The 13,002-nt window shown below is 45.5% G+C and overlaps 1 protein-coding gene across 2 annotated transcripts; it reads left to right on the forward strand.

Annotated features, from left to right (window-relative positions):
* Positions 1-2,233: 2,233 nt before the first annotated feature.
* On the forward strand, positions 2,234-5,146 carry LOC147861004 (14-3-3-like protein D). 2 transcript variants are annotated; one of them, XR_015530114.1, is made up of 8 exons: positions 2,234-2,368; positions 2,498-2,804; positions 3,342-3,429; positions 3,873-3,982; positions 4,070-4,209; positions 4,295-4,329; positions 4,830-4,905; positions 5,031-5,146. XR_015530114.1 is itself a non-coding variant. In XM_087323512.1 (7 exons), the coding sequence occupies exons 1-7, from the start codon at positions 2,296-2,298 to the stop codon at positions 4,830-4,832; spliced, it is 756 nt and encodes a 251-aa protein (XP_087179638.1). In that variant the 5' UTR covers positions 2,234-2,295; the 3' UTR covers positions 4,833-5,146. The 2 variants fall into 2 exon arrangements, 1 of the variants encoding a protein (XP_087179638.1); XM_087323512.1 differs by having other exon boundaries at positions 4,830-5,146.
* Positions 5,147-13,002: the final 7,856 nt, after the last annotated feature.

The raw sequence follows: 13,002 nt of genomic DNA on the forward strand, positions 1-13,002 counted from the left end.
CAAAGGCTACGCGCAACAACATGACATCGACTACGATGAGACGTTCGCGTCGTTCGTGAAGATGACGACCATTTGTGTCTTGCTTGCGGTGGCAACGGTGAAGGGGTGACATCTACATCAGATGGATGTGAAAAACGGATTCTTGCAAGGTGATCTTGAGGAACAGGTGTATATGGTTCGGAGTCAACACATCGGTCGTATGTTGATTGAAGAAGTCCCTCTACGGATTCAAGCAAGCCCCGCACACCTAGAATGCGAAGATCACACAGAGACTACGTCAGATGGGGTGTGCTCCGTCGAAATCATACTCTTCTCTCTTCATCCTGTAAGGTCGGAATGTACCGGTTAGTATTTTATTTTGTGTTGATGATTTAATCATCGCCGGCGCCGACTTGGACGAAATCGACCGCATCAAGTTCGAACTCGCGACATCATTTGAGATGAAGGATCTTGGGAACCTTCATTACTTCCTCAGGATCAAAGTGATCCGCACCCTAGAAGGCATATTGATCAGTCAACGCCAATATGTGTTGAGTATGCTCTTCAAATTTGGTATAACGGAATGCAAATCCATCTCGACTCCTCTGGATCGGAATGTGAAGCTTCGCCCCAACTCCGAAACGACATGCAACTCGAAAAGGTTCTGACAAATAGTTAGAAGTCTTATATATCTGAGCATCACCCGACCGAACCTCAGCTATCCGGTTGAACTGATTAGTCAATTCATGGCACATCTGACTGTGGAGCACCTTTAGTGCATGCACCGAATACTCGGGTATGTTAGTGGCACTAAGGAAAGGGGGTTGCTGTATCGGACCGGTGTTGCCGTACAACTTGTTGGCTACACTGATGCTGATTGGGCCGGAAATGCCGACGACCGTAGGTCTACATTCGGATATGCGTTTTCACTTGGGAGTGTCGCGGTTGCCTGGAGCAGTAAGAAGCAACCGACAGTAGCACTGTTGAGCACCGGGGCTGAGTACCGAGGAGCGGCTGTTGCGACATGCGAAGCAATCTTGCTCAAGTGGCTTCGAAAGGATCTATATGTGGAGGTATCCGATCCGATGGTGATCTATTGCGATAGTCTCAGCAACATCCAGTTGGCTAAGAACCCCATCTTTCACACCTGGACTAAGCACATCGAGGTGCAATATCATTTTGTCTGAGAGCACGTTCTCTCTGGTGAAGTGGAATTGCTACATGTTCCGACGGATCGGCATGTGGCCGATATCTTCACCAAACCCCTCGGCTTAGACAAGTTGCGGCAATTTTCCGGTGCATTGGGTGTGCAGTACCTCGATATGCCGAACTTGAGGGTGTGGAATGAGAAAGACAATCAAAAAGCTGAGTCGGAAATCGATTTCAACTTCGGCCTGACTAAAGAAGTCAGAGTGCACAGAACGACCGAGAAAGCCGAGACCGGACGTAGGGGGAACCACCGAAATGGAGAGCCCAAGTCGGAGCCAACTGAAACAGGGGGAGACAAGAAGAAAAAGGAAGTTGAGTTGACTAAAGAAGTCAGCACATGTGATAAAGTCAGAACAAGCAACGACGGCAGCATAGTTGACCGGAAGAAGAAGGCCAAGACCCAGACATGGTCTTGTGTGGTAAAGGGCCTGAAGATTGATGACGAATTGGAGACAACCAATTCGGACAAGAGCTGGAGCGAATTGGATGGACCTGATTTGGAAGAGGTGGTTGATTCGGATGAGCCGGATGAACTCAAGGCCAAAGGACGAGGAGGCAGTGGAAATCGACACCGATACGGAGGAACCGACAAGTTGAGGAATGTCGAAGTCGCAACAATGAAGGAGTTGTGAAGGGCCTAATGAGCAGACAAGTCGACCGAGAAGGTCGAGGACCGCGGAACTTGACGGGTCGAGGAAAGTAGGACCAGATCGGACGAGGAGTGCGAGCCAAGCGAGAGGATGACAGACACAAACACTAACACCGTGATCCGACCTCAAGTTGACCTTGAGGGGAAGTGTTGAGCGGACAAGCTCAACCGGATCCGGATCGGCTGAACAAACCAGAGCCGGATCGGAGTCCGGTCATCAAGATCCCTCTTGCATCGTCAGCGATTGCGATTCTCTCACTAGGATAGTACACTCTTTTATGATTTAGTAGCAAATAGTGACGAGCAAATACATACATACATACATACAAACATTTATTACATACATACACACATCAGTCACACCAACGACGCAGACAGAGAAGGAAGCAAAGCATTATGTATGTACCTTTTAGATAGATAGACAGACAAGTAGGCGGACAGAGACAGACCGCCACGCCATGACATCTGAGAAGGAGAGAGAACTGCAGGTTTATGTAGCCAAGGTTGCTGAGCAGGCTGAGCGCTATGAAGGTAAGAGTTCTCTCTCTCTCTCTCTCTCTCTCTCTCACTCCATATCCTAATATTTGTGTCCAAGGATGTATTGCTTAGTTTTCTCTGTCTCTAACCCTAATTGTATTTTTCGATCTTTGGAGGAAACAGAGATGGTTGAGGCCATGAAGAATATTGCCAATCTTAATGTTGAGCTCAGCGTTGAAGAGAGGAATTTGCTCTCTGTCGGATACAAAAACGTGATTGGTGCACGCCGAGCGTCGTGGCGTATCTTGTCATCCATTGAGCAAAAGGAAGAGAGCAAAGGAAATGAACAGAATGTGCAACGTATCCAGGATTACAGAAAGAAAGTAGAAGCAGAACTGACAAACATTTGCAACGATGTTCTCACTGTCATCGATGGTCATCTCCTCCCATCTTCGAGCTCTGGAGAGTTTGCTGTCTTCTACCATAAGATGTATGTCTCTTGTTTCTTTGCTGACATTGGTTACATCTTATTTCTAGATTATGATAATGTTTCCTTTTGTTGCATTCTGTATAGTGTATATACTCTTGTGTGCTCAGGCCCTTTTTTGTCATATCCTATGCGTAGTTATGTTGAAAATGTTTGTACTCTCTTTTCTCCACATTGAGTGCATTCTTTTATCTACTTAAATATATTTTTCTATGTTCATTTTAGTCCACATTGAGTACGTTCTATGTCTGGGTTTGTATGCCTCTTGCTTGTCCACATTTAGTGCATTCTATTTCTGGGTATGTTTGTAAAATTCTTCCTCGTCCATATTGAGTGCATTCTATGCCTGGGTACGTTTGTACATTTCTTCCATGTTCATATTGTGTGAATTCTATGCCTCGGTATGTTTGTTTGTTCAAGTTTGCCTATATTGAGTGCAACCTATGCCTAGTTATAATTGTACTCTTCTCTCTTGACCACATTGAATACACTCTATATACCTAATTATGCGGTATTTCTCTTATGGTCATGAGTTTTCAGGAAGGGTGATTATTTTCGGTATCTGGCTGAATTTAAAGCAGGAGAGGAAAGAAAGCATGCTGCAGATCAATCATTGGCATCCTACCAGGTAAACGCTCATTTTTGTTTCAATGCTCAATGCTAGTAGTGAAGTTAACTATGCACAAACTAAGGTCATGCATATTGAACTTTAGGTATTAACGAGGGAAATGTTTTCCTAAGCTTCTATAGCCAGATATCATGTAATTGATCTCTTTATCTTCAGCATTGCATATTTTCTAGCATTTATGTACCCAGACCCATTTTCTTAAGAACTTTATGAGCTAAATTGAACTAACCATGGGGATCAATGCTTCTAATTTCCTAAACTTCAAATTCTTGCCCTGATCTTGATGCTATCATTTATGATAAAAGCATGTTTGCAGGTGTCAATATTATTAGAGTGCCACATTTCCCCTATTAATACTTCCACTGGTTTCCTAATCTGAACATATAGGATTTAGGGGGTCTATCTTCAGTGATCTCCTAATCTTTGAAGATTGACATTGGCAGGCAGCCTCTAATGTAGCGGCTACTGACTTGTCTCCAACACATCCAATTCGGCTTGGCTTAGCACTGAATTTTTCAGTGTTTTATTATGAGATTGTGAACTCACCTGAACAGTAAGCTTTTTTCCTTCTAAACAACCAAGGTTGGGCACATATTGTTTTGTCCCTTCCATCATATGAGACTGGTTGGGTATGTATCAGGGCTTGCCAACTTGCGAAACAAGCATTTGAGGAAGCAATTGCTGAACTTGATACCCTCAATGAGGAGTTTTATAAAGACAGTACTTTGATAATGCAACTTTTGAGAGACAATCTCACACTTTGGACATCGGATTTGCAAGGTAATGAGGTTGGTTATAGAATGGTAAATGTATTACTTGATAATACAGATATATTTTTTTTACTTTTTGCTCCTAGTGGATATAGGTGATGATCAAATCAAAGTTGAAGAAGATAAAGAGGTAATGCCACCTTTCAAATTACAACATCTAATTCTCATTTTTATGAAGCCTCCTTATAACTCTCATGATAGGGATTGCTGCTGCATGTAGATACCTCCTATGCTTGCAGCTATTTATGCCTTTGCACGCTATTGTATATCTGAATGAAGGACTGCTGGTGCATGTAGATCCCTTTTAAGCCTGCAGCTATATACGCTTTTCAAAGTTATTGTATTATTGATATGTATAAAGGCTGGAGGCTAGTGACAGCGCCTCCAATGACATCCAATTGGGCTTGGCTTAGCAACACGAAAATGATTTAGAATAAGATTCTATTAGGATCTATTACATTTGATGCATACCAAATTGACATGACCATCTTTTGTGATTATTTCTAATTTTCCCTTGCAGCTAGGTTCTTAATTATGTTTGATTATATTAGCATTATATTTTTGCATGTATGCTTTTTCTAAGCTTAAAGCTTGTGATTGTATTTCACACTTGATTATGGCGTTGTGCAGTAGCAAGCTCTGAAGGACTTTGTTGAGATCACCAGTGGAAGTAACTCATGGAGATAATCCAGTGGAAGTAACTCAAGTTAGTCTATTGTAGTTCCTTCATTAAATGGTTGGTATTTTGTAGTGATCGTTATCAAATTCAAGATTTAAATGCCAAATTTCGTTTGGCCTTTAACTCTTATGTGTCAGGATGTGTTTTTACAGACACTATTATGGAAAGACCATATACGATTGAAGCTCAATCAAATGTCAGATACTGCATTTCTATAGCATTTGAATGGGATACGTTTATTTGGAAATAAATACTTTTTTTAAAAACATTTTATGCCATTTCTGATAGAGATTAGAATCTTGTAATTTGAAGATATTCCAATTTTATATTTTGTTGCCCTTCAACTTGATCTTCAGTACCCTGATAACTCATATATGTTAGAAGGTTCTAAAATAATTCCAATTTGATCATGTGGACTTCACAACTTTTTCTTCAGTGAGATCTTCACCTGTCTCCCTGATTCTGGACGTGGTCATGGCACAACACTATGGATACCTCTTGATTTTGAGTCTTAAATGTAACAATAATCATGCTCTTATAATTCCATAAAGTACTAGCGTAACTTCGGAACATTTTTGTCCTATTTGGAGAAGTTAGCATAGCATCATTATGCTGTTTTGTGATTGTCGAAGGGAGCATACTGGGATAAACCAAGAATTATTCTACAAACATGTGTATGTAGAAGGGGATTAATGAAGGTCGAGGTCTAAAGTCAAGATGAAAGCTGCTTGTATTTAAGCATTCCCTTGAAAACATGTAAATTTTTTACCCCTATTTTATTTTCAAACATCTGATCACAAAGGCTGTTAAAAATTAAAAATTTAGTAATCAATGCTTGCTGTAATATATTTCCCACCAGAATTGCACAGTTTTAGCTTTTTTGTGGTAGTGGTTAAGATTCATCCACACCACATATATACATATAGGGCGTGACTTATAACAAACATCAAGGTACTTCATAGTATCACAACAATTTAAATATATTATTAGATGCTTTATGCTTAATAAATATAAGGGTTTTGCTGACAATAGAGTGAAACTGCTCTCAAGTGTTCTTGTGATGGCCACCCAAAGTTCACAATGATTGCCCCAAATATATTAACAAATTACCAATTGAATAGGTCTTGTTATAGCAAATAAATAATTTATACAAGTTTTGTTATATCATGATAGGAAATAGATTATAACCCCATGACATTGTGAAGGGCATTGTCTTTTGTCAGCATGTGGTATGAATTGGTCTCTAATAGAGAGTCCAATAAGAAGCAAACATCGAATATGGTATCCCTCAAATCCACTATGTGTAATCATGTGTTTGCTTGAGGATGAACTATATAAGTTACTTTGAGAATATATGCACTATGATTAAATTTCTCTTTTGGAGGGATTTTTAATGGAAACATTTATGTTTTATAGATCACAAAAATGGTAAAATGCTATATCTAGGAAAATGAAGAACAACTTTGGAGTGGTGAATGTGGGCAAGTGGTTACAATTTTTTATAATTAGTGTTAACTGTAGATAAGTGGTCAATTTATTATTATTATTTCAAAGCATATGTGCTTGTAGTTTATCAAGATCTACTTTGAATCTTAGCCCATTGGTTTGCATTTAAGTTGAGTTCAACGTAGGGTCTTGTAGTTTATCGAGATTGTTAGAGATTTATTCTAATGTAAGCATAAATTAAGGAAAAAGATAAGATAATAAAGAGAAAGAAGGGTGCCAATCCATCCGATTCCTTGTAAGAGAAGGATTGAGACGGGTTTGAGCCTTGAATGACGTCCCATACTACTACCACTATGTCTTTGTTGAGCGGCAAGCTCAACCGGAGCCGGATCGGCTGAATAAGCTTGAGCCGGTAAGCAGTAAGGAACGGTGAGCTGGGGAGCCGGTATGCCGGATCCAATCCGTAACTGGAAGCCTAGTATAGGTTAGACTACTAGGCAGTTATAGTCTCGTAGTTAGTGTCAGATGCTCGTGTGAGCATTGAAAGTACATACACCGTACTTCTAACAGTCCCGTGCAGACTTGTATAAATATCGCTGATGAGCACGTTGTAGATACAGAGCACAGAGTATTCATATAATTTTGGAAAATAGTGTGTTTTGCTCTCTCTCTGTCGCTCCCGCGTACTCTCTCTCTCTCTCTCGCTTTGTGTATTGTTCTTTCTAACGCTTCCACAAGCAATCTTTTACATGGTATCAGAGCGCGTGGGTTGAGAACCTCTGCTGCAGACATCTACGCTTGTGAAGGAAACCCTAACAGATCGGAAAGCAGACACAAAAGGAGAAATGGACAGAGGTATGACTACGCCGCTCCCGATGGAGAAGCTCGACAGAACCAACTACGCATCTTGGTCATACAAGATGCACCAGTACTTGCTTGGGCATGGCTACTAGAGTTATGTTGACGGAGTGAACGACTCAGCACCGGAGACGACACACAAGGACTTCCCAGTGTGGGAACAAGTGGCAAGCAGGGTGATGTACTGCTTCGCGTCCAATGTCGGTGACCAACTGCTCAACCATATCCGTGACGCCAAGACACCGAAGGATGCTTGGGGAAACTTGAAAAAGGTTTTCGCTGCAAGCACCACTGCCCGGAAGCTGCAACTCAGACAGGAGTTGAGCAGATTACACAGCCCGGATCAAAGGGATCTGTGACTCGCTTGCCTCTATTAACGTTACCGTAGAGGAAGACAAGATGGTGTAGGTCTGTCTTGGAGGCCTCGCGTCCAAGTTCGGAGCTTTCCGGACTGCGGTTTGTACAAGGGAGAATACGCCCTCATTTTTCGACTTACAATCGATGCTCCTTGTAGAGGAGAACCACGCCGGTGCATCTACCAGTGCATCCCCCATATAGCTGGATGCTGTACACGGGAGCGGATCGGTCCCGCGGGCGTGGTGGACGAGGCAGGTCGGCACGCAATGGAGGTGGCCGGCAAGAGCATGAACGAAGGCAAAGTGAGTGTGCCAACAATAGTTCTAGGACTTCCACAAGCAGAGGGAGTCAAGGTGGTGCCGGAGGCCGGCAAGACAAATCCGCTACGGAATGCTGGTACTATGGCAAAAAGGGCACAGGGAAAGCGAGTGCTGGAGAAAGCGTGCCGATTCAGACAAATCCGGATCCGGCAAGACCGGTAAGGAAGGCCGACAAAGCTCGCACTACGCAAACGGATCGGGAGGATCCAAGAACGGTAAGGGGCCAGCCTTGGTGATGAAGCACAAGGCAAACTCAATGAAGAAGACCACTTCCAAATCAGAGGAAGTGTGGTACGTTGACTCCGGCGCATCGAACCACATGACGAGCCACGGGGAGTGGTTCTCCTTTTTGGAGAAGCCGGATCAACCGAGAGTTGTCGAAACCGGAGACGACACTCCCCACCCGATCGTGCACATCGGAGAAGTCCCTTTGAGCCACGTCGGACAAAGGGGGAAGCTGATGAATGTATTACATGTTCCGACGATCACGAAGAACCTGGTGTCGGTCGGACAGATCGTCGACCAGGGGATGCAGGTGCGGTTTACGCACCTCGGGTGCTTCATTGAGGATAAGGGCGAAGTTATTGCGCAAGGGCGCAGAGATGGGAGGATGTTTATCCTCAACACCAATGATGTCGGCACCGCACTGTTCGCCAAAGGACAAAAGGTCGAGTCGGATATCGACCTGTGGCACAAGCGGATCGACCACATCAACTACCGGAGGCTTCAAGACCTGCAAACGGAACAAGTCGTTTTTGGTTTGCCGAAGTTTAGCGGCCGGAGAGCCCAGATTTGTGAAGCCTGTCAACTCGGGAAGAAACATCGGCTTCCATTCCCCACCGAAAGAAATTGAAGCCATAACAAGCTCGATCTTATCCATTCGAATGTGTGGGGACTGGCACAAAATGTTAGCATTGGCGGGAGTCGATATTTTGTCTCCTTCATCGACGACTACACGCGGCATACGTGGATCTACCTCATTGAGCGGAAGAGCGAAGTCTTCGAGTGTTTTCGGAACCTCCAGAAGATGGTGGAACGGGAATCGGAGAGGAAGATCAAATGCCTACGGTCGGATGGCGGAAAAGAGTACTTTTCCGGCCAATTCAACAGCTATTTGCAACAAAAAGGAATTCGACGAGAATTTAGCTGCAGATACACACCGCAATAGAACGGTGTGGCCGAAAGGAAGAATCGGTCGCTGATTGATGCGGCTAGGGCAATGCTGGAGGAAAAGAGCATGCCCAAGTTCTACTGGGTGGAGGCAGTCCAAACGGCCGTTTACATCCAGAACCGGATCGGGGACAAGGTGTCAGCTCACGAGCTGTATTTTGGGCGCAAGCCGAATTTGAGACACCTCCGGATATTTGGCAACATAGCCTATGTACATGTGCCGGATGAGAAGCGGAGAAAGCTGGATGCAAAATCGGAAAAATGCATCCTAGTCGGCTATGCTCAAGAGCAAAAGGGGTATAAGTGTTATAACCCCCGAACGAAGAAGGTCCGAGTCAGCTGAGATGTCGAGTTTGATGAATCGGCATCGTGGTATTCCTTACCAACTCCGACTTCCGATCCCGATCCGATGTCGGAGGATGGGGCTAGTGAGCCTGAACCGGCCCAGGTAGAGAAAGATGAAGCCGAGACTCAAGATGAGAGTTCGGAATCATTCCGGTTAAGCGGACCGAATGAGAGACTGGATCAGTCCAACCAGTCGGATGATGAGACGGCGAGTAGTGGAGATTCTGTCGTGCTCTCCCCGCGCAAGGAACCGAGGAGACGGTTCACACGCAAAGAGAAAGGGAAGCAGAAGATGCCGGAATTCGAGACCGGCAATGGTGAGTCGGATCGGTGTGTATCTGACTTCGGCAAGGACATAGGCAGATCTTCGGGAACGAAGACCGAACCGGCCAAGAAGGGTCTCATACTAGGTAACGGTGAGTTACGCCGATCCACCCGCCAGAAAGATCCCGTTAAACGGTACAGGTATAACGAGTACATGGCGCATCATTATGCGTACATGACCAAGGTTGCGGAAGTGCGTGAGCCGGAGAGCTACGCAGAAGCGACAAAGGACACAAATTGGCGTGGCGCTATGGAGGAAGAAATGCGGGCACTCGATGCCAACGGAACTTGGGACCTGGTTGACCCTCCCCGTCACTGTAAACCGATCGGATGCAAGTGGGTGTACAAGGTAAAGTACAATGCCGACGGTACAGTTAACTGGTACAAGGCCCGGTTAGTGGCGAAGGGATATGCGCAGACCCACGGAATCGACTATGACGAGACCTTCGCTCCTGTAGCGAAGATGACGACGGTTCGTGTGGTACTGGCGGTTGCTACGGCAAGGGGGTGGCATCTTCATCAAATGGATGTGAAGAATGCCTTTCTTCAAGGAGATCTTGAAGAAGAAGTCTGTATGACTTAGCCCCCCAGATTTCAGTCGGAGGTGAACAAGTCAGCGGTATGCCGGCTGAGGAAGTCGTTGTACGGCTTGAAGCAAGCCCCCCATGCTTGGAATGCTAAGATCACGCACCGGTTGCGAAAGATGGGGTTTGGTGCCTCTAAGTCCGACTCTTCCCTGTTCATCCGTCAAGGCTCAAACGGTCCAGTATGTATCTTACTCTATGTTGATGATTTAGTCATCACTGGCCCAGGTCTTCCGGAAATCAACCGTGTCAAGTCCCAGTTGTCGGACGCATTCGATATGAAGGACTTGGGGGACCTTCATTATTTTTTGGGGATCGAGGTGATCCGCACCCCCGATGGCATATTGCTTTCTCAACGCCATTATGTGTTGAATATACTATACAAGTTCGGCATGACGGAATGTCGACCTGTCTCCACACCCCTGGACCGGAATCAGAAGATCCGTCCCAACTTCGGACCAGCCTGCGATGAGAAAAGGTTCCGACAAATAGTCGGAAGCCTGATCTACTTGACCATCACCCGACCCGACATTAGCTATCCGGTCGGAGTGGTAAGCCAATTCATACAGAAGCAGACCGTGGAGCACCTTCAATGCGTGCAACAAATACTGAGGTATGTAAGCGGCACTAAGGACCGGGGGCTCTTATATCGGCAAGGTATAACCGAAGAGCTTGTTGGCTACACGGATGCCGACTGAGCTGGCGATGCAACGGATCGTCGCTCAACTTCCGGCTTTATGTTTTCTCTTGGGAGCGCAGTTGTTGCGTGGAGCAGCAAAAAGCAGCCAACAGTGGCTCTATCCAGCACTGAGGCTGAATACCGGGGCGCGACCGTTGCCACCTGCGAAGCCATTTGGCTTCGGCGACTACTGCAAGACCTGCGGATCGAGGTACGGACCCCGATCCTGATCTACTGCGATAACCGCAGCAGCATGCAGCTCGCCAAGAACCCTGTGTTCCATGCTCGCACAAAGCACATAGAAGTGCATTATCACTTCGTGCGTGAGTGGGTCCTGAGCGGTGAAGTTGAACTACGGTATGTTCACACGGATCGGCAAGTTGCCGACATCTTCACCAAGCTGCTTGGGTCGGACAAGTTGTAGCACTTTACCGAAATACTTGGTGTTCAGCATCTCGACGTGCCGCACTTGAGGGGGAGACGCAAGGGCAAAGACACTACCGAAATGGGCAAAGGCAAAAAAACTATTGAACCCGTAGGTAAGAGAAGAACCGGTAGAGGTGGAGACAAGAAGAAAAAGGAAGCCGACTCGACGAAGGAAGTCGGCACATTCGAACAGGTCGGAGTGAGCGGCTGTGAAGAAGAAGTGTACACTTAGGAAGAGAAGTGCATGCTATGCGGAGGTCATCATGATCGTAATGGCCATGATGCGGAGTCGAATGAAGAATTCGACTTTGGTGAACCAACTGAAGAAGCCAAGGGAAGCACGGAGAAGGCCAAGACCCGGACGTGGTCCAATGTGGTGAGAGGCCTGAAGCCGAAAATCAAATCGGAGGATACCGATTCGGACAAGAGCTGGAACGAGTTGGAGACAGCTGATTCGGATCAACAGACGGATCCGGATGAGTCGGATCAACGAGAGGCCAAGGAGACACGGACGCAGCAGAAGTCGATGCCATCGCGGAGGAACCGACGGATCGGCAAGCGCCATAGTCATAGCAGCGAAGGAGCTGAGATGGGCCTATTGAGCAGACATGCCGAAGGATGAGGCGCGCAGAACCAAAGGGGTCGCGGCAAACGGGACCGGACCGGACAAGGAGCGCGAGCAAGGTGAAGTGACGCTAGGAGAAGTCGGCTGGAAGAACCGGCTGCCATAGAGGTTGACACTACGACCCTACCTCAGGTTGAGCTTGAGGGGGAGTGTTGAGCGGCAAGCTCAACCGGAGCCGGATCGGCTAAATAAGCCTGAGCCGGTAAGCAGTAAGGACCGGTGAGCTGGGGAGTCGGTATGCCGGATCCAATCCGTAACCCGAAGCCTAGTATAGGTTAGACTACTAGGCAGTTATAGTCTCGTAGTTAGTGTCAGATGCTCGTGTGAGCATTGAAGTACACTGTACTTCTAACAGTCCCATGCGGACTTGTATAAATAGCGTTGATGAGCGCGTTGTAGATACAGAGCACAAAGTATTCATATAATTTTGGAAAATAGTGTGTTTTGCTCTCTCTCTCTCGCTCCCGCGTACTCTCTCTCTCTCTCTCTCTTTGTGTATTGTTCTTTCTAACGCTTCCGCAAGCAATCTTTTACAGTCTTCAAGTTGTACATGGTACTGGCTACACACTTGCCACAAGATTCTGTTCACTGCAAGATCATAGGCTCAACTAATGCCCCCCAACGAGGATAGCTATGCCTCTTATTTATAGCTAAACTGAAGACCCCTAGACAAGTTCACACTTGACCCTTAAATGTAATGTTGTCTCGATCCCTAAGATTAAATGTAATGTTTCCTTCTTCACACTCTCAATTAATCATCACACTCTTATCCTTGTGTATAGAAAACTACGATCAAAATTACCACGAGATAAGCTATGAAAACATTGCATTCTAGCAATAAGAAGTTAGGAAAGATAGTTTTAATGGTGTTTTCCTATCCCCATGTAACATCTTTTATAGACTTATCCATCCATTTAATTGTGAGCTCTCAGATTGTTTTGGAATGTAAGTGTTTGGTATTAACATCGAGAATTTTCTCTTGTATATGTG

The sequence above is a fragment of the Azolla caroliniana genome, unplaced genomic scaffold (assembly GCF_043228905.1).
Source record: "Azolla caroliniana isolate FFs.n. ecotype wild unplaced genomic scaffold, voAzoCaro1.0.p SCAF_8, whole genome shotgun sequence".
Classification (NCBI taxonomy): Eukaryota; Viridiplantae; Streptophyta; class Polypodiopsida; order Salviniales; family Salviniaceae; genus Azolla; species Azolla caroliniana.